Consider the following 22,637-nt stretch of genomic DNA (forward strand, 5'->3'; position numbering starts at 1 on the left):
CAATTTGCATTCTCTGACTCATTTGTGTTTGTAATTCAAATTAGACCTTGACCTACATGGCTGACTTAAATTTTTGCTTTTAAGTGAAAACTAGTCCCTTATCTGTAAGGGTTTGAATATTAGTACTGGAAATGTAGGTACTGGCAACTAAGTATGCCATTAAAAGTTAAGTATCTTTTTTTCTTTGGTACAGTGCCGACGGTGGTGCTGGGCCCATTTGCAATAAATATGAGACATGCTCTGCTCTTGAATTTTCTAGAAATGCAACTTTTAGAAGCATTAATTTGCATACTAAATAAATAATACATTTAATTTTATTATATTGCATCTCCCGCAGACATTTCATTAAATGCTTTTGGATTTATTTAAACTTGGCTTTTCAAATTCTTTTTTCTAGAAATAAAGGCTAGCTGTCAGTTTTGTCTGGAGTTGGGGGTTTTGCTCTCCTCTCCAGGGTATAACCCATCTCACTTGCTTCAACCATCTGGGCATGTTTTTACAATGCAAATACCTTCTCCTGCAGGCACGTCTGGCATAATATGTGCATAATACATCTTATGCGTGCATATGGTGTACTTTGAACATTTGAGCATGGAGAATATTGCTTCAGTGACAGGCAGAGGGCCTTTTCCGTCCCAGAGTTCTAGCCCACAAGCTTGTGGCCTGGCCTGGGGGAAGATTTAAGGATCCACTTGCAATATATTGCAACAGTTAGAGGCAAAAAGGAAAATAAAAACCCTCCAAATGTGTTCAAACATGACTATTTCCAGTTCTGTTTTGTTATCTGAAAGGTTCTGATGTAAGAGTTTGAATATTTAGGATATGTATTTTCAGACTCCCAATTCTGAACATTTGGGAAACAGATCCCAGATGTTGAGAGGACACTTACGATATTCAAGGAATTATTCTCTAAAAACGAAACAAAGCTCAGAATCAAATATAGGTAGTTGATTTGGAGAAACCACAGTTGTTGCTTGTAAGAAAATGAGTTCTATTTTTTTTTTAAGCCAAAATTATTTGCTATTTGTTGATCTTTGAGGGTAGGGCACCTGAGGATGCTGAGCCCCGACTTCAGCTATACTGGAAATCACAGAATACAAATATAGCAAAAGTGCTTACATGTTCACCAGCCATTGCCTGGTGTCCACTACATTCATGCAAATAATTCCCCTGTATGTGTATATACAATAGACGGATTCCCTACCAGCTTCTAATATATTTAAAAAGCAAGGAAGCTTAAGGGCTAGGCCTTGAAAGCCACATTTGCATATCAGACATAGTCATGGAAAATATGAATGACTCATAAATAACAGTGCCAGTCTTGGCTTACACAAGGTACTGTTCTTTCACTACTAAGCAATATCACAGCTTGTGCATCTACCCATCTTGGACTAGGAGTAACACCTCTAGGTAAGATGCTGTGGTTTCTGGAAAGGTCTGATCGCCAGCACTTCTTTTTGTTTGTCTCAGGGTGTTGTTTCTACAAACAGCCTATTACTGCTGCATTAGAAGTGTGAACAGGAACCAGGGACTAGAAGTCTGTTCCCATTTACTTTAGGTGCAGTCCAGATCAGTTGGGTGGATGAGGTTGTATTGTATTCAGTCTATAGAGGACACATACTATCCTGTCTTCTAGCACCACAACGAGATCTTCTTTGTTCAAAATGATGCTCTGGTTGCAAATAGCATTTGACAAACCAAAGGCAGAACGGCAAGACAAGTCTGCAGTACTGGAGACAAAGGGCATCTACGAAGTTCTACTAAATGTTCCAACTTGGTGGCGGATCTCTTGGTCCTTTGGGTTTTGAAAATCGGTTTGCAAAGCCTGGGACACAAAACCAATAGAAATGTTAAGCGTCACTCGTATAGTTTTACATGCAGTTAGCATGATGTTTCTCACACAAGAGTAAGAGGAAACAGCATATTAAAAGTTTACACATAAATGATATAAACAGGCCAGCTGTGTAATTCAGCTAATGTCAGGTGAGTTTGAAGCATAAATATACGTATATCACATTCCCAGAATTACTTACTCTGGGAGTGGCCTTGGGGAAGAGAGTGTAATTACTCCAGAGTAAGTAGTTTGAAATACATAGTAATAATTGTATACCACAGAGCCATCAAGCATTTTTTTCCTGACCCAAGTTGATCACTCATATTGAAATTCTTTTCAGTTTAGAAGAACAAGAAATGCACAGCCAGAACACCCAGAAACTAAAACAATGTATAGCAGCAATCGTTTAGAATGGCACGTGTTGACACTCCCCACATGGCATATGTGGGCAAGTAGAGCATTTCTAGGGCTGCTCCACATATTCATGTACAAAAATGAGGCAGAGGTTAAGGCACAGTTTAGGGAGCACTTAATATTTCCTGGAAAATCCTTCACTGTGTTTTTTTTCACATTTTTCCACTGCTCACAGTTTTCCCACTGTTTCTCCTCTCTGCTGCTCTGTCACGGCCATTTCCCCCCAGCTGTCCTTCTGACCTGAATGATCCCCCAGCCAATCAGTTCTCAGGTAATAAATGCAGACACTGCTACAGAACCAATCAGATTTGTCTACATGACAGTGTCATGAAGCCAAAGTGAGGGCAGGAAGCATTGCTCTCACTCTTAGCTGGCTTTTTTACATTGTCAAGCAGTCAAATCAGGGAGAGGGCAACACTACAAACATTTTCACTCCTATTCACTGCTCCCTCCCCAAGAAGTTACCAAAATGAATGTTTCAGGGTGTGTGTGTGGGGGGGAATGTTTACAAAATGCATCCTCCATTTCAGTTTAGTCCTTGGCATTTCTGTCCTGCTATGGTAGTGTTAACCTCATTTGAGCACAGCTTTCTACAGCTGTGCTTCAGGAAAAAAAAAAAGTTGGCTCCAATTATGAATCAATCAGAGCAGGAGGGCGGGAATTGTAGTAGTGCGCAACTATTTGCTCTATCCAGCACCTGATTTATCTAATAAATATAAAAGATTGTGTCCATGCCTTGCAATACATACATTACTCCATATGTATTACATGATGGGAAATCCTGCATTTGGCATTAGAAACACCTCACTAGGAAGTTTCAGTGCTATTTTAAAGTATCTGCAATGACCCTTAGGATTGTTTCCTCCAGTTTCTTCTGATGCTTCACTTTGGTTTTGACTTGAGTTTGATTTTCAGTAATATTCAATGGGCAAAAAAACCCCAGGAAAAAAACTTTAAGTGCCCTATATCATCATAGTTAACTGAACGTAGAAGCAAACTTTTAAAAAATACATACCAAAACTCAAAACAGAGCTGGAATTATTTGATTTATCAGGTTCTGGGGCTTTTACTAATGAAGATGGACCAGAAATACCTAGAAATACAAACAAAAGCTTTAGCAGCTGATAGTTGATTAATCTATGGCTATGTAAATGTACAGGCTTCTTGTAACACAATTTCTGCTGTAAGGGGAAGCTATTTTGCTTAAACTGGACAGGGGCAGGGGAGAGAAAGGGGGAATATCCATAGCACAGAATTGTTAGTATCATTCATCATGAATCCAATATTGGGGATGAATTCTGACATTGGTTGTTGTGCTCTTCAAACATTCTTCCAGCCATCTTTCACACAATCTTCCAGCTTTCGCCATTTAGCTGTGAGCAAGTCCCTGTGCGGAGAAGACTCTTACGAGTCCCCTGGACTGCAAGGAGGTCAAATCAGTCAATCCTAAAGGAAATCAACTCTGACTGCTCATTGGAAGGACAGATACTGAAGCTGAAGCTCAAATATTTTGGACAGCTAATGCGAAGAGAAAACTCTCTGGAAAAGACCCTGATGCTGGGAAAGACTGAAGGCAAAAGGAGAAGGGGACGGCAGAGGATGAGATGGCTAGATAGCATCACTCATGCAATGAATATGGACTTGAGCACGCTCCGGTAGAGAGCGCAGGACAGGAAGGCCTGGCGTGCTATGGTTCATGGGGTCACGAAGAGTCGGACACGACTGAACGACTGAACAACAACAAAGTTCCTGTGCAGCTATGTGAAGGTTTACATGACCCAACAGTAGGGATCATTTTCCATAAGCACTTTTCCAGGAAGGGTCAGAGGCGAGGAGAAAAATCTATAAGATCATCCATGCCCTTGAGGTTGGGTCATTTAAATATTCTTCCAGCTGTACAGGAACTTGTCATGGATCTTCCAACTGCCCCGATGCAGCTGGGAGAATGTCTGATGGGCACCACAGAGCATGGCTGTTACAGAATTTGAAGCTTGAGGAATCCTGCCAGGAAACACAGAATATCAAGCTGTAGCACAGCCTTTCCCTAACCTGGTGCCTTCCAGACGTTTTGGACTTCAACTCCCATGATCCTCTCCATTGACCATGATAGCTGAGGCTGATGGGAACTGAAGTCCAAAACCTCTAGAGGGCACAAGGTTGGGGAAGGCTGCTGTAAGGACATCCCAACTGCCACTGGCTGGGGCTGCATTTCAGGACTGTCCTATGATTTTTATTACTCTTTGTCTCATCTTTTACATTCTGCTCTACCTAACTCTGGGACCAGGGCCAGCCCAAAGTTTATTCATGCCATAAAGACCAGCCTAAATCTATACACAACCTCTACAAACATCAGTGATCCAGCTGCACTATCAGGGCTAGGCCATGGGCACCAGTCTCAGATGAGCGAGGAACCAGGAGCATCCTCCCAGCAGTCAGGATCAGACAGTAAGTCAAGGACAAGTGAAGAGACAGCGTCAAGAAGCAAACCAGAAGCCAGGAGTGAAGAGCAAAACAGGACCAAAAGTCAAACTAGGTGGCCAGGTTGAGAAGCAAGACCAAAGTCAGAACCAAGGATACAGGAACATCTCAGAGCGCAGGAAGACCTTGCTGCTCAAGCAAAGTTTAACTGGAACAGGAACCCCTCTTATACTCCTTCCTGTCCAGGAGAATCTGATGGCAAGCCAGAATGGGCAGAGTCAGTCCAGGGCCTGAGGGTACTTCACTCAGAACCTGCCACCTGGAGTTCAGTGGCTCATGACATAGGGCACCTGTCCACAGATCTCAGCAGCTCCTGACAAAGCACTGTTTCTCTTCCTTCTCATTTTCTCTTTATTTGTTTGTTTATTACATTTATATCCCACTTTTTTTCCTCCTTAAGGAACCCAAGGCAGTGTACATAATACTCCTCCTCCCCATTTTATCCTCACAACAACAACCCTGTGAGGTAGGTTGGGCTGAGAGTCTGTGACTGGCCTAAAATCACCCATGAGCTTCATGGCCGAGTGGGGACTAGAACCCGGATCTCCTCACTCCCAGTCCAACACTCTAGCCAACTACACCACACTGGCTCTTTACCAATCTAACCATTCTGCCACTATCCTCCTCCCAATACTTATGCTAGTGCCACCATTCTTCCAGTGTCACCTTAAGAACATAAGGAACAGCCATGTTGGATCAGACCAAGGGCATCTCTACACCAGCCTAAAATCTAGGGATGTACAAAAGTCACTTACCAGAACCCGAAAGTTGATTCACAGTGGGGGGAAGGCGCTCCATCCCTCCCCCCGAAATTCTGGCCGGGGGGGAGGCGCCCCGTCCCTCCAGCCACGAATCCTGTCCTGCTGAGACGCAAATGGCAGCGGCCGTAGCCGCCGCCACCGTTTGCATCCCTGCAGTCAGCCATGATAGGCTACGTAAATGTTTACGTAGCCTATCACGGCTGAGTGAAAAAAAAAAACCGCGCGTACGCAAATGGCGGCCCCCATGGGCGCCGCCATTTGCGTTCCTTATTTTGGCACGTGTAGTCTACGTAAACATTTACGTAGACTACGGCGAAAATAAGGGGAATGCTATTTGCGTTCCCCTTATTTTCGCCGTAGTCTACGTAAATGTTTACGTAGACTACACGTGCCAAAATAAGGAACGCAAATGGTGGCGCCCATGGGCGCCGCCATTTGCGTACGCGCGGGTTTGTTTTTTCCACTCAGCCGTTATAGGATACGTAAACATTTACGTAGCCTATCACGGTGTTTTTAAAAAATCTAGCCGTGATAGGCTACGTAAATCTTTACGTAGCCTATCCCTTTTTTTTTTTTTTTTACTTGGAAATGGTGGCGGCGGCAGCCGGTCGGAAGACCGGCCGCCGCCGCTGCCGAACCGCTGCCGGAGCCGCCGCCGCCAGGGACATTCGCACAAGGTAAGTCCTGTCCCGGGGGGGTGGGGGGGCAGACCGTTTCTCCACCAGTTTTGGGGGGCCGAATGCGCTGGCATTCGGCCTCCCTGAGATTCGTGGAGAAATTCTCTGACATCCCTACTAAAATCTTGCATTTAAAATGAGGCTTTCTGTTTCCATTTTAAATGCAGGATCACGACGACTCCCTTTTTCCTGTGCTTCCTTTTCCCCCACCCCCTTCCCCCTCCTTCTCCCCATATCTGAGTCTTCCATTATCTTTCATTAATCTTGCTCCTTTTCTTGCTGCTTTTACTCTTTTCACGGAGGAAACTGAAGCGGAACACAACGGGGTAATTTGAAAGCTCATTATCTGCTATCGATTTAAAAATGGAACAAAGGCATTTAGTGCAGGAGATGTTTTGAATGATCACAGCGTCATGTAAAGAGCCCGCAAACTTCTGTGAAGGAGCAATCTCAATCGCAGGATAAAAGTTCAGTGTGAAGGAGCCCCAGGGGTCCATATAGTCCAGCATTCTGTTCACACAGCGGCCAACTAGTTGTCAACCAGGAACCCACACGCAGGACATGACCTTTTGCCTCCCCAGATTTCAAAGCTCCCGATATTGCCCATGTCTTATTACAGTATTAATAACTAATAAAAATTATTATTACAGTACAGTATTACAGGGCATACAGTGAAGTGAATGCCCTGGCTGGGGCATGCTGGGAATTGTAAGACTTTTTTCCTATCTAAACATGCACGTGCCCTTAGAGAGCTATGGTGTTTACTGAAAAACTTCTGTAGGCAGGAACCTGTGTCATGAGATGCATGGAGTGAAGCTTTAAATTAGCATTTTAATGAAATATAATGTTTGTGCTCAACCTGATTTCCCAAATAGGTCATGTCTAAAGGCCCTGACTATCACCTATAGCAGGCTTCCTGCATTGAGCAGGGGGTTGGACTTGATGGCCTTGTAGGGCCCTTCCAACCCTACTACTCTATGATTCTAACCCAGCGCTCTCCGGGTGCACTGGACTACTACTCCCAGAATCCCACAGCCAGCTATGTTATACTGGGTGGGGGGGCGCTGGGATTTGTAATCCAACGCATCTGGAGGACTCTGTGTTGCAGAAGGATGAGCTGAGTGTGTATGTGAAGAAACTCATTACATAATGGCCCAGTTCACACCATGCACATTACTAAATATGATGGTATGAGACAGTCATAGTAGACCCACTGAAATCAATGAGGCTTAAGTTAGTCATGACTAACTTAAGTACCACTTATTTCAATGGGTCTACTCTAAGTGTGACTAAGTTTGGATCCAACCCTATGACTGCTGGTTGGGAAATGCAGCATGGAAAATTTGTTCCTTATGGGGGATTGTTATGTGTAGTCCCAGCTGTTGTAGGAGAGGCTTGGCCAACACTGGCTTATTTTTCTATGCACAAAATAGAGGCCGGAGCAAATTTCATACTAACAATTTGCATTCTCGTTTTGCAGTTAACCTCCCCCACCCCACCCCCCAAATGTACATTTTTAATTAATTCCTGTTCCTGAAATCCTTTGAGATGCTAATGAAAGGTGGTGGAGTAGCCTGATGGGTTTTTATTCATCCAGTAAACTACTGAGCACCCTCAGCTCTCCACAGAATCATTAGGAGCCCCACACCAAAGCCCCACATCTCTGTTTCACATTTATACTCCTAACAGTCTCTTTCTTCAAGACACTTACTATTTTTCACATTTCGTAAAATCTTCAAGCTCTGTAAAACAAAAAGAAAGAAGAGGGGGGTCCTCTGTTGGTGTTGAAAAAGCACTAATTATTGATTAAGAAAAGATCTATTGAAGAATGAACTACAGTGAGAAACCACAAAAGTGACATGTACACAGTACAAAAAGAATTGTATCTTTTAAACCACAAACATTTGTTTTATTGTGCATGGGCACACGTTGCTGAGTCAAACTGGAGCTATCAAGTCAAAGGGGCAATTCACAGAACAATGTGTGGAGGCCTGATAATATCTATGAACATTTGAGGAAGCAACCATGGAATTACTACATAATGCACCTAGACTTCAATTTTCTGTGGGTGGCAATATTTTTGTATTCCACTACAAAAGCTTTCAATAGTTGATCAGTTGTGATATCCTCACAAATTATGAAAGAAGAAATCATACAACCACTTCATTCCTTACAATAACTCAGCCCATTTATGGTCAACCTTTTGATGCTCATCCAGGGACATCAGTAGTACAGTGAAGTCAGGGATTGCAGGGATATAAGACTTATATTTTTTGATTCGCAAGGCCACTGATGTCATCTCATTCCCTCTGAGTTTAGCTAAAATTCTCACAGCAGCTTGGCAGGGAAGGTGGGAGGTAATTAATTCTCCCAGCAACAATTTATTGTTCCCTGTTGTACTGCAAAGTATTTTGGGGTGGCTTGGGGCTTCTCCACACCAGGCTTTTTATCCCGCAACTTGCCGGGGCTTCTGCTTCTGGATTCTTTGCGGGATTAGGATCGGCTCTTTACACAGGCTGACATGAGCTGGTTTTCTGGGGACTTCCTTTGCCTACAAGTTCTACATGTTTTATACATCCACTAGATGGCGCTGTGGTATAGCGGAACTGTGCAATTACACACGGCCATTAAAGCGGATTAACATTTATTATCATCCCCGGTCTTTTAAAAGCCAGGATAAAGGACAGAAAGTACAGGAGACACCCTGGAGGTTGATGATGTCATGTAAGGGACCCGCAAACTTCCATGAGTGACCAATCATAACTGTGCAATAAAAGCCTCATGTAGAAATGCCCTTGGTCTTGAATGGGCAATTAAGACCAATCAGCATTACGAAAGACCTGCCCCTAGTGGAGAGAAAATTGCTAGAACTGGTTTGTTGATATGGTTCAACACAGCTGCCTGCATTTTTGGACAGGCAAAAGGGGTTTATAAACCTCAGGAGTGCTGAATCAGCATGCCTGATTGTCATCATCCACATGGTGAATGTGCAAATCCTGCTGTGCTGATTGTGGCATCACAGAACTAACGTGGTAAAGGGCTCTTGGTTTCAGTGATTCTTCTTATGGTGGGGATATATCAATTATATTTCCGGTGATACCATGGGAACTTATTGATACAATTCTACAGTGAGGACTTACATCAATTATACCCTGAATTATGTATTTAAAAGGGGGGATGAATCAGAGAAGAATGTACTGAAATGTACATTGTCACGTGTCAGTGGCCATTGGGGTCATGTAGGGTACACATGCTACCCTTACATAGGAGCTTAGGATTCCCCTTCCCTCTGAGGCATCATATTGAGACTAGAGACAGGGATGGATGGCGTAAAGGTGCTTCTATAACATTTTCTTGAGATGAATTCTCAGTGAATAGGGCTCAGCTGTGTCATATTTGGAGCTGTGGAAGAATGTCCTCTCAGGTCAGATGGTCCAGTGATGCAGAGGATGGACATTTTATCTTACCCTTCAGTCTATGGCTTGGCTTACTCGCCTGAATCCTCTGCAAGCACCTACAATACATACATACACACACACACACACGCACAGAGCAAGAGAGAGAGAGAGAGAGAGCGCGCACACTTGTTCTCTGCTTGTGGCATGTTGTGATCTGAGCTGTTGCATAGATTAATCGGGGGAGGAATGTTGGTGGATGGATTATCCTGCCCTTTGGACAGGTGACTGTAACAGATAGCCCATTTCCCCTCTAACTCGATACTTCTCTGACTTCTATTATTACAGTGAAAGACTACAGCAATTGCACAGGGCTGTTTCCTCCGGGCTAGATGACCCCCTCCTACTTCTCAGGAGGAACTAAACCATCAAAAGTGATGGAGGAGAGGTAGCGCTTGTTGCACCTTGCTGTATTTGAGACAAAGCGGTGCTTTCATTTAATCTGGAAATTGTGAGAAGTTAGCGAAGAGCAACATGAACATTCCATTTTCGTCTCAGAGCAGCATGATTGCAGAACCTCAGAATGGAACCTCAGCTAGGTGAGTTCTGTTCTAATTAGGAGATCTTCCAATTTGCTCCCCCTTGCAATTTAGGCTATACTGGCCACAATACCCTGACATTCAACACTCAAACAAAGCCATTCTTTAGTTGCAGCAACACTGGCAACTGATTTCAAAAGAGGGAATCACAGTTGATTGCAGGTTTGATTACAGCTTAGTTACACCGTTTGTGGTGGTATGGCTTCTGTTTCTTGCCTAGAGCGCCCTCTAGTGCTATGAATGAGAAATTTCTAGGCCTTGTTTTTACCGCCAAGGACCTTTCCTAGAAAATAGGGGTAGGGGAGTGTTTTCTTCTTCTTAGTGTTATATTTCGACTAGCCCCAGTTCAGTGCTTAGGCCACCACATTTCTTCTCCACATTACAGATGGAAGTGGGAGGAGGGTGAGTCTTGTAGTAATTGTTATGATATGAGTTCCTTAAAATAATTTTTTAAAAGCGTTAAAAATTGAGGACTTGTGGGCTAAACTGGACAGGAAATGCACAGCCTTAAAAATCTAGAGATGAAGGGGAAACAACCATTCGTCCTTTGGAGGGGAGCTGCAGGATGGCTGCTTTCTGCTCCAATTGCCAGTTATGCTAGACCTGCAGTAATGAGAGGCAGGTCAGTCTGCCTCTGTCATTGGCTACAGGATTAAAGGCAATGGGGTAATTGTACCCTCTCCATCTCAATAAGAAGAGATCAGCTCAGCCCCAACTAGATTTAAATGCCTGTTAACAACCCATCACTTCATTCAGGCATTGTCAGACTGAACTCCCTCCTCTGCATTTTCCTCTTATGTATTAGGTTTGCAAACCTGAGGGCAAATCCTGATGCCTTTTCATTTGCACACAGTGCCTGCCACTAGCATTTTCATTCTGTGAGCTCTTTGGGAGATATTTTTTGTCGGAGAAGAGGGATAAAAATATAACCAATGGTAACTGAGGGCACTGAGCTTTTCTACACAAGGCATTTATTGTGCGCTCGTGATTCCTTACTCACGGTTGCTTATGGGTTCTTTAGGTGATGTCGTGATCTTCCAGTTTCGCTTCTGTTCCATTTCAGAGCACTTTTTTCGGGGGGGGGGAGAATGGGGTATTATTTCTGAATGTGCTGTTTGTACTGATATATTTGCACTATTCTGCTATAGCACAGCTCCACCTAGAGGTTATGTAGCAGAAAAGCAGGAAAAGAAAAGCTCTTTGTGTAGAGTGAGGATCTAAATTCTGCGACGAAACTGAAAGTAGCTATGGCAGTTAACAGCCTTGTGTTGAAAAGCTCACTGCTCCATGGGAAAGGTGCAGGTTTCATGGTATTTAGGACTTTGTTTGTTTGAAGGGCTAGATTTGGATTCCCTTACTAAAGAAATACAGTCAGAGAGTTCTCAGATTCCGAAGATTAAAACTACACAGAATGTCACTGGCATGGTATGACTTGTAATGTGGGTGGGTGGGTGGAGATAGGCTGGCAATTTATGCATCACCTAGATCTATGTCATCTAGACATAGATTTGCATAAAATTTGCATATGTTAATTTATATTTATAATTTATATACCTGGTGGTCGGAGTCTACTACCGGCCACCCAATCAAGGAGAAGACAAGGATGAAACTTTTGAAAAGCAAATAGCCAATGTTTTAAGGAAGCATGATGTAGTAGTAATGGGGGACTTCAATTTCCCCGATATTTGTTGGGAGACAAATTCTGCAAAACATGGCCCCTCCAGGAAATTCCTGACTTGTATGGCGAATAACTTCCTCCTACAGAAAGTAGAGGAAGGAACTAGAGGATCGGCTATCCTTGACTTGATCCTAACCAACAGAGATGACTTAGTGGATAAAGTAGCAGTTACAGGAACTCTGGGGGAAAGCGACCATGTTGCACTTGAGTTCTTGGTTCTAAGGGAAGCAAAAGCTGAGTGTAGTCAAACGCATACACTGGATTTTAGGAAAGCTGATGTTAATAAACTCAGAACAATGATCAGTAAGGTCCCATGGCAAGCGACGCTAACGAGAAAAGGAGTCCAAGATGGGTGGGAGCTTTTAAAAAAGGAAATTCTCAAGGCACAATCACAAACAATTCCAACAAGAAGAAAAGGTGGAAGACAACAGAAGAAGCCAGTGTGGCTTCACAAAAAGCTTAGGGATGACCTGAAAACAAAAAAGGACACATATAGGAAGTGGAAAGAAGGCCAAGTAACAAAGGAAGAGTACAGGCAGAGAGCACAGAATTGCAGGGATGGTGTCAGGAAGGCTAAAGCTGAGAATGAGCTGAGGTTAGCAAGGGATGCTAAAAACAACAAAAAGGCTTTCTTCAGCTACGTGCATAGTAAAAGGCAGAGGAAAGAAATGGTGGTTCAGCTATTAAATAAGGATGGCAAAACGATAACAGATGACAAAGAAAAGGCAGAGGTGCTCAATTCCTACTTTGGCTCAGTCTTCTCCCAAAAGAGGGTCTATGACCCCCCTGGCAAAGGCAAAGTACAGGCTGAAGGGGCAGGATTGCAGCTTGAGATCGATAAGCATATGGTCAAGGAACACCTAATTACTTTGAATGAGTTCAGATCTCCAGGGCCAGATGAACTGCATCCTAGAGTAATAAAGGAACTGGCAGAAGAACTCTCAGAACCGCTGTCTATTCTCTTTGAGAAATCATGGAGGATGGGGGAAGTGCCAGATGACTGGAGGAGGGCTAACGTTGTCCCTATCTTCAAAAAGGGTAAAAAGGAGGAACCTGGGAACTACAGACCAGTCAGTCTGACATCAATCCCTAGGAAAATTCTGGAGCAGATGATAAAGGAATCCATCTGGAAGCACCTTGACAACAATGCCGTGATTACTCGAAGCCAACATGGATTTGTCAAAAACAAGTCCTGCCAGACAAATCTCATCTCATTTTTTGATCAAGTAACCTCCCTTGTAGACCGTGGGAATGCTGTAGACATAATATACCTGGACTTCAGCAAAGCTTTCGACAAAGTGCCCCATGATATCCTGATTAGCAAACTAACTCAAAGTGGGCTAGATGAAACAACAATCCGGTGGATCCACAGTTGGCTACAGAATCGGACTCAAAGAGTGCTTATCAATGGGACCTTCTCAAACTGGGGAGAGGTAACGAGTGGGGTACCGCAGGGCTCAGTCCTGGGCCCAGTGCTCTTCAACATTTGTATTAATGACTTGGAGGAGGAGGTGCAGGGAATGCTGATCAAATTTGCAGATGACACAAAATTGGGCGGGATAGCTAATACTTTGGAAGACAGAAACTAAATTCAAAGTGATCTGGATAGACTGGAGTGCTGGGCAGAAAACAACAGAATGACATTTAATAGGGATAAATGCCAAGTTCTGCACCTAGGAAAAAGAAACCAAATGCACAGTTACAAAATGGGGGATACGTGGCTCAACCACACTACAAGCGAGAAGGATCTTGGAATTGTTGTCGATCACAAGCTGAATATGAGCCAACAATGTGATGTGGCTGCAAAAAAGGCAAATGCTCTTTTGGGATGCATTAATAGAAGCATAGCTTCCAAATCCCGGGAAGTACTAGTTCCCCTCTACTCAGCACTGGTTAGGCCTCATCTGGAGTACTGTGTCCAGTTCTGGGCACCACACTTTAAGAAGGATGCAGACAAACTGGAGAGGGTTCAGAGGAGGGCAACAAAGATGATCAGGGGACTGGAAACAAAGCCCTATGAAGAGAGACTGAAAGAACTGGGCATGTTTAGCCTTGAGAAGAGAAGACTGAGGGGAGATATGATAGCACTCTTCAAGTACTTGAAAGGTTGTCACAGAGAAGAAGGCCAGGATCTCTTCTTGATCATCCCAGAGTGCAGGACACGGAATAATGGGCTCAAGTTACAGGAAGCCAGATTCTGGCTGAACATCAGGAAAAACTTCCTAACTGTAAGAGCAATACGACAATGGAACCAATTACCTGGAGAGGTGGTGGGCTCTCCCACACTGGAGGCCTTCAAGATGAGGCTGGACAGCCATCTGTCAGGGATGCTCTGACTTGAATTCCTGCATTGAGCAGGGGGTTGGACTCGATGGCCTTGTAGGCCCCTTCCAACCCTGCTATTCTATGATTCTATGATATGTAAAGTTGCACATTTAGACATAATTACTGTTATTTAAATATTTATTTTTATCTATTTATTGTATTTATTACATTCATATCCATCCTTTCCTACAAGGAGCCCAATGTGATGTAAATGATCCCCCTTTTCTCCATTTTATCCTCACAACAATCCTGTGAAGTACATTAGGCTGAGAGTCAGTGACTGGTCCAAAGTCACCCAGTGAGCTTCATGGCAAAGTAGGGACTAGTCCAGCACTTTAACCACTACACCACACTGTCTCTTCCCCACAATACATTTAATCATAGCGGGGAAGCCTGTGTCCAAGTGACCTGTGTGCCTGCTTAGTCTGTGATCCAACTGCTAACTGCTGATGGTCCCGTCATATGGTTCTTTATCTTTACACTGTACTTGGACTAGAGAACCTTTTAAAGAGAGGACCTCCCTCTGTAAAGTAGGGCACATGGCCACTGTAGGGGGAGAATCACTCATCACAAGTGATGTTACAGGAACTTTGACACTCGTGTGCTCATATTCCATGCAGCACAACAGGAATGCTAGTGGGGTTGAGAAAACCATATTTTTCTACTGACAAATGCAATTAGAGAGCTTCGGCTATTGGGCGGTATAGAAATGAAATAAATAAAAAATAAATAAAATAAATTAGTATAAATGCAGTTTCTCCGCCAAAACAAGTGCTAGCTCTGGTAAAGGCATCTGGATCCTCTGTACAATTGAAACTTGTATAATTAAAATGGGATGGGGGGAAATCCTGCTCCTGTGCTACTATTAAAGTTATGGGCATCTCGCCCCACACTTCCTGTGTCCTCCATGTTTCTTTACCTTACTCCTCCTGAAGCATTTTGCTTCCTTCGATGACTTGTCTGTTGACTTAATTCCAGAGTCTCCAAGGCTCACGACACTGTTTGTAACAGATGGCCAAGCTACAAAAACAAAACATACTCAGCAAAAGAATCACTGGAGAGAACTTCCGTACATGGAGATGTTAACATGTGAACAAGCCATTCTCAAAGAACTCTACCGAGGGGAGAAAAATCATGGATGGAGGACCAAAACTGTACTTCAGGTAGAACACACCAGCTCATGGGGAGAGATAACTGCAGAAAAGTTGAAATGCAAATCCACCTTCCTAAAATGGACAACTACAGATAGAGAAAGAAACTTATTTAAAACTATATTTCTGTCTTACATACATGCACCTCACCACAGGAGAATGGCTCAAAAGCATCTTAAGTGACATCTGTGAAATCTCTCTGAGAGAGGTAGGGCTTTTCTACACAAGGGATTTACTGTGCTTCCACACCTTGGATAGCTCCTTCAGAGTTCTGACTAGTTTTGACTAAAACCCAGAGCAGATTCACCACATTACTGACATTGGAGCCACCAGCCTCCACTGGATTTAGTCTAATTCTCTGCAGCAAAGCATGATTCCCGCAGAAATTTCATCTAATTTCAAAGATAAAAGGTTGTGGAACCCTAGACCTGTTGCAAAGTCAGGCCATCTGCCCTCAAAGACCTTCTCCTTAAGCTTAAATGTGTGTGTGTATGTGTGTGTATGTGAGTGTGGTGGGGGGGTGAAGACCATGTGGCCTTCCAAGTCCCATTAGCTCCAGCAAAAGGTCAGAGATGATGGGAGCTGTAGTCCATCTGGAGGGCAACAGATTCCCCACCCTTGCTGTAAAGGAATGCACTTTACCAGCAGTAGGCAACCTGCAGCTCTCCAGAAGTTGTTGGATTCCTCTTCCTGTCAGCCAAGAACTGGAGTCTAACATCTGGAGTCCAACATCTGGAGGACCACAGGTTGCCCATCCCTGCAATATATACACCGAGACTGGAGACACGTCAAGTAAGATTTTCCCCCCAGAGAGCTGAAGTTCATATGACAAAGCTATAATAGCCAGTGGTGCATGCTCATTTCTCCTGTCCTAATATGGTCTCCAGTCAAACAGGTTTTGTATGTTCAAAAGCCTGCAAAAAAAATCCGACCAGATACAAGAGCAGGACAAAGGGAAAAAGCATCATTGGGCAATGAGGATTTTACCATACCACATTCTCACATCTCTCTCCAGCCCAATAAGAAGACCCCAAACATCTGACCTGGGATAAAGTTCCTTTTTGCACCCCAAAATATGGCAGTTAATTACCTCTGTTACATTGCTCTAGGATAATTCAGTATGTATGTATGTATGTATGTATGTATGTATGTATTTATTTCATTTCTATACCGCCCAATAGCTGGAGCTCTCTGGGTGGTTTACAAGGATTAAAAACATTAAAAGCACAATATACAGATATTAAAAACCATTTACATAAAAAACACATGAACAGACAATATACACAAAAGAAACATATATATAAAACAACTTCAAACAATCTCAAAAGCAAACAACCATAAACATAAGACATTCCAGGATTGATTAAAACTTATCATATGCTGCCAAATGCCTGGGAGAAGAGAAAGGTCTTAACCTGGCACTGAAAAGATAACAATGTTGGTGCCAGGTGGGCCTCGTCAGGGAGATCATTCCAGAATTTGGGGGCCACCACCGAAAAGGCCCTCTCCCTTGTTGCCGTCCTCCGAGCTTCCCTCGGTCTAGGCAGCCGGAGGAGGGCCTTAGAAGTTGAGTGTAGTATACGGGTAGGTTTGTGTCAGGAGAGGCGCTCCGTCAGGTATTGTGGTCCCAAGCCGTGTAAGACTTTATAGGTTAAAACCAGCACTTTGAATCGGGCTCAGAAACATACAGGCAGCTGGTGCAAGTGGGCCAGGGTCAGTCTTATATGTTCAGACCTTCTGGTCCCCGTTATCAATCTGGCCGCCGCATTTTGCATGAGCTGCAGTTTCTGAACCGTCTGAAGCCAAGTTATCCCTGCCCAGATAGGGGCGTAGCTGGGCCACCAACTGAAGCTGGTAGAAGGCACTCTGTGCCACTGAGGCCACCTGAGCCTCAAGTGACAAAGATGGCTCAAGGAGAACCCCCAAGCTACAAACCTGCTCCTTCAGGGGGAGTGCAACCCCATCCAGAACAAGTTGAGCATCCTCCATCCGGTTAGAAGAACCACCCACCAACAGCATCTCAGTCTTGTCTGGATTGAGTTAATATAATTAATACTAGACTGTAAGTAGCATTGGAGACTTTTTTGTGCGGAGACTTCCAGTGTCCTCTGGCAACATCACTTGATTATATGCATTCGCTACTGTATCTAAGGATATCACAATACTGCATTATAAAGAATAACAATAACAATAGTTGGGGGTTGGCTGTGATTTTTGTATGCAGACTCACAGCTCTCTTCATCTTTTGTTGCTGTGATTCTCCTTCCACCACTTGTCAACCTGACCTTCTCAAAGTAAACTTTTAAAGATTTGCTTTGGAAGTCTAAGTTTTGGTTTCTCCTCAAATGATGATGCTTTAAATAAAACCACCACCTAAAACCCTGTCTTACAAGACAGCAAAAGCCCTTGCACTTACCTTCCTCATCTGCAAGAATAAACGACTCAGGAGTTCTCTCCGGAAGTGGGGGAGCAGGAGGCGATGAAGAACGATCCCAATGGAACTCTGTAATGATGATGCATAATAAAAAGTACAATTGAAACAAAGGCGTTTCCAAAAATCCTGAGCCCACCTTTTATGGATTCAGTTGGATCAGACCTCTTTTGCCTGAAATGTCTTCAACTCTGCCATTTGCATTAACGCACAATCCTTCCTAAGGAAACATGTGTGCCCTTTTATGTATGTATGTATTATTATGTATGTATTACATTGATATCCCACGTTTTTTTCCTCCTTAGGGAACCCAAGGCAGCTTACACAATCCTCCTCCTCCATTTTATCCTCACAACAACAACCCTGTGAGGTGGGTTGGGCTGAGAGTCTGTGACTGGCCCAAAGTCACCCAGGAGAGCAGGAGGTGATGAGGGCACCAGGGCAGCAGAAGCAAACTCCATTTTATTCCTGTAGTCATGATGGTGCTATAATTTCAGTGAACTTAAAATGCAAAACTGCACATGCTCGGAATATTGTTTTTTTTAAAATCAGGCAAACAGTGTTGTTGTTGCTGTTGTTGTAAAACTTGGAATGGTGATTGGGGGGAAAGAGCAATGTTAGTTGTGTGCTTCCGACATGGCCATCTGAAGCCCCCCACCCCACCCCTAAGACTGTGAAGTCCAGGTTCTTAAATGATCTGGCTGCACCACGTTTCCCACATGCATATGGAGGCTCTCTGAAACCATGCCTCAATATACATTAGGTCGTCAGTATTTTGCAACAAGAGGAGGAAACTAAAAGGACAATATGATACTGAGGAACAGAACTCAGTTACGGTACCATCTATTAACCTGTACAGACATTTCCCACTAACAATAAAAACAAAGGATTGTAATAAAATATGGCATATTATAAGAACGGGATGTACTCATTTTCATTACAAAGCAAGCACAGATTAATTGATAGGAAGGTCAGGAGAATGTATACCTGATCTGGGTCTCTGTAGTTTCACATCCTGAAAATGAACAAAAAGAGATTTATTTTATCTTCCCTCAGCTCAGTATGACTGTGTTTAATTTGAGTGAGTAGGCGATGAATCCGAACACAGTATGTATGTGTTCAGATGCATAGTATATGCATCTGAACATACATACTGCCTATCATTTTTATGGGAGTTGGGTCTACATTTCATGTTATCCATGCATTTACACAATTGTTATTTCTTCTGAATCAGATTTGAAAGACTGAAAGGGCCTTCTGGTTGAGGAGACAGAGTCCTACTGTGTCACTTTATTCCTCAAATTGACACCAGCTCACCTCAAACAAGTCACCTGCCTTTTTTCAAAAGAGTTATCTCTTTGAAGAACTTGGAGGAATGTTCTAATTGTGGTGTTAGCGAGAGTCTGAGAGCTCTAGTCAGGTTTCCACTTAAATTAATCTTCTCCTTTTTTCAATCCTCTCTGCACTTTCCGTTTCAAAAAGTCTTATTTACTTCGCACTCCTATAAAAACTGTTGCACTGCAGAGTTAAGTGCAGAGATAAGAACAGCAGCCTGAGGCAAATTCAGCAATGATGCATTTACAAACGTTGGTGGTAGCAATTACAAGAGCCTTGCCCACCGAACAGTGCTTCAGCAATGCTAGCAGTTTAAGACTGATCTAGGGCATCTCTACACAAGACTTTTATCGTGCGCTCGTGACTGGTCACTCACGGAAGTTTGCAGGTCCTTTACATGACATTGTCAACCTCCAGGGCCTCTCCTCTGCTTTACTGTCTAACCTTTATCCTGTTTTTTTTTTAAGATCGGGGAAAGTCCGGGAGTTTTTTTTTTAGCATGATAATAGCTGCATGTGCATGCGCAATTCCGCTACACCACAGCACCATCTGGCTGTATAATGAAACATATAGAACTTGCAGAGAAAGGAAATCCTGAAAGGTGTGGGATAAAATCCTGGTGTAGAGAAGCCACTAACCTCTCTACTAATAGTGTACTCATTGTCCAAGTGTGAATCTTTGTGTAGCCAAAACAGCAACATCCACGCATAAGAGGCAGGTATCAGCAGGCTTGGGGGAACTCCAAGGTGTGCCAAAGTACACAAAATACATTTTTTCCTGGTGGGAGGCCCCCGCAAAACAGCCCAATGACAATTGAACATGTTCAGTGGGCCTGAAATGCTGACTGACTGTTGTGGGGGAAAACTGAAGAACCAGAAGGGAGGGGGAATGGAATGGAATATCCTGAAGGGGCATGGCTAGCTGGCTGGCTAGAATCATGAACAGGAGCACTCCACATGCAACATCTTGTTGCAGGTCCCATTTGTTAATGCTGAAGGACAAACCACTTGAAACAGACATTTATTCAGTTCCCCGGTTTCTTCCCAGTTAGTCATTTCATCTCTCCCTGCATTTGAGAAAGAGCTGTGTGCATTAGCAACTGTCGCAAACATTACTGGAATTTGCTGGGCATCTGTAGACTCCTATTGCCAATTGACTCACTCCAAGCTAATGCGACCCGTTATTTCAGAAGTATTGCCCTAGCCTCGGCTGTTGGAATACAGAGACAATATCTGCAGCAATCCAGTTAATCAGAACAGTAGCCTTCATTTTTGCAGCAGTCAGGAGATCCATATAGCAATATTGCTGGCGGAGATGTATAAAGTCTCTAATGAGTTACCTTACTTGGCCTCAATCTCACAGAGTCATCAGAAAATTTCAGCTGAGACATGCTGCTCCATTCTTTAGAGACTCCAATTTTCTCATTCTTGAATGGTTGCTGGTAGTTTGAATCTGCCAAGGAAGTGTTATCTGTAAAGTATAGAACTAGAAATCAAAATTGATTGATTTTATTTTATTTTTTACTTTCTGGATAGCAGAAGTTTTGAAGCAGTGGAAGATGGCTGCCATCAATATAAGTGGATTCACCTAGCTGCTTGAGCTCACCATCTTCTCCAGGTACAATAAAGGACTCAGGAGTTCTCTCAGGCAATGGCGGAGGAACATCTTCATTTTCTTGGGGAGAAACTGCTAATCCAAAAGAATGAAGGTTAGTGGGCTTGTGTTTTTTATTTTATTTATTTCATTTGTACCCCCACCTTTCCACCAAGAAAATGGCACTTAAGGTGGCTAACAATGAGAGGAACAAAAAAGTTAAATAAAACTTGATTAAAACAATAATAAAATAAATACATTGAAACACAGTTAAAAAGCACAACAACAACACAATAAAAACAGTACCCAACAGCCCAGCTTAAACGCCAAAGGCCTCCTTGAGTTAAAATGCCTTTGCCTGCCAGTGGAAGGACAGCAGAGAGGGAGCCAACTTGTCATCCTGCAGCAGGGAGCTCCACAGCAGCCACAGAGAAGGCCTCTCTCACATCTCCACCAAACACACCTCTGAAGGGCCTCCCCTGAAGTTTTCCAAACACAGGCTGGCTTGTATGGGAGAATGTGATCTTTCAAGTAGCCTGGTTGCAACCTGTACCAGGGCTTTATAGGTCAAAACCAGCACTTTGCATTCTGCTGGGAAACAGACCACCAGCCAGTGAAGCTGCTGTAACAAGGGAGTCACATGCTCCCTGTAGCCAACCCCAGTCAATGGTCTGGCCATAGTATTCTGGACCAGCTGAAGTTTCTGTAGTTTTCACAGGCAGCCCCACATGGAGCACATTACAATAGTCCAATGTACATTACAGGATGTAATAGCACATTGCAAGATGTAACTAAGGCATGTTTGCAGAAACAGCTATTGCACCCATGTGATAGGATAACATGAAAATACCAAGGCTCTGGCCCTCCTTGATTGATTTGGCTACATTGCCACATAGCTGCTCACTCTGCAGCAGTAGTTGATGGAAGTGAGTTATGTAAGATATGCTGCTGCCTTATTCTGAATCAGACGGTGTGTCCATTCAGCCCCATGCTGTCTGTTCTGATCAATAACAGCTTTCCAAGGTCTTAGGTAGAAGTCTGTCTCGACCCTGCTAACAGAAATAGATCTTCATAAAAATCTATGGTGCAACCATGCTTGGAATTATGTACACAGTTCTGGTTGCTGCACCTCAGAAAGGATATTGTAGAGCTGGAAAAGGTGCAGAAAAGGGCAACCAAAATGATGGAGGGGCTGGAGCAACTCCTGCTATAAGGAGAAGGTTACAATGTTGGGGGCTCTTCAGCTTAGAAAAAAAGAAAGTAAGGGTGTGTGTGATAGAGGTGCATAACAGCATGCATGGAAAAACTGGACAGGGAAACTCCCTCTCTCATAAACTAGAACCTGCAATCATCTGATGAAGCTGAATGGTGGGAGATGCAGGACAGATAAAAGTACTTCACATACCACATAATTATACTATGGAATTGGCTTCCACAAGATGTAGTGATGGCCACCAACTTGGACAGTTTTAAAAGGGGATTAGACTTCATAGAGGGTAAGGCTATTGATGGTTACTAGTAGCTATATATTACCTCTGGTATCAGAGGCAGTATGCATCTGAACACCAGTTGCTGGGGAATACAAGCAGGATGATGCTGGCACACTCAGGTCCTGTTTGTGGGCTTCACAGAGGTATTTGGTTGGCTGCTATGAGAACAAAATGCTGGACTAGAGAGGCCTTTGGTCTGATCCAGCAGAACTGTTCTTATGTTATGTTCTTCAATCATTTTAGCTGAAGATGTAAAGTGCTGACATTCCTGGGGATTGACAGGGATTGAACCTGTGGACCTTCTGCTTGCAAACCATGTGCTCTACCACTAAGCTACAGAACTGCCACTGCTTCAGATCATGTGCACTGCTATCATCTCACCACTTTTTTTTTCTTTTTAAAGGGTGACGTATAAGAATGATAGCCAAAATCTTTGCCATTAGGTAGAAAACTACACAGCCATGTGCACATTCAAT

General features: G+C 43.4%; 1 protein-coding gene across 12 annotated transcripts in view; it reads right to left on the reverse strand.

Annotated features, from left to right (window-relative positions):
• Positions 1-247: 247 nt before the first annotated feature.
• The window catches only part of PTPN22 (protein tyrosine phosphatase non-receptor type 22), an 83,594-nt gene continuing 61,204 nt past the window's right edge, over positions 248-22,637 (reverse strand). For 3 of the 12 annotated variants that reach the window (XM_084853495.1, XM_084853498.1, XM_084853492.1), the window contains 8 exons: positions 20,666-20,764; positions 20,418-20,548; positions 18,731-18,758; positions 17,729-17,815; positions 15,081-15,181; positions 7,876-7,906; positions 3,264-3,341; positions 248-1,825 (listed from right to left, as the gene is read on the reverse strand). In XM_084853495.1, coding sequence (XP_084709621.1) covers positions 1,761-1,825; positions 3,264-3,341; positions 7,876-7,906; positions 15,081-15,181; positions 17,729-17,815; positions 18,731-18,758; positions 20,418-20,548; positions 20,666-20,764 — 620 coding nt within the window. In that variant the 3' untranslated portion in view covers positions 248-1,760. Of the gene's footprint in view, positions 1,826-3,263; positions 3,342-7,782; positions 7,907-15,080; positions 15,182-17,728; positions 17,816-18,730; positions 18,759-20,417; positions 20,549-20,665; positions 20,768-22,637 lie in introns of those variants that run through there. The other 9 variants (XM_084853499.1, XM_084853494.1, XM_084853497.1 and 6 more) reach the window with 7 other exon arrangements.

Source organism: Heloderma suspectum, chromosome 4 (genome assembly GCF_057233095.1).
Source record: "Heloderma suspectum isolate Gila_16-S chromosome 4, 16-S_ref, whole genome shotgun sequence".
NCBI lineage: Eukaryota > Metazoa > Chordata > Lepidosauria > Squamata > Helodermatidae > Heloderma > Heloderma suspectum.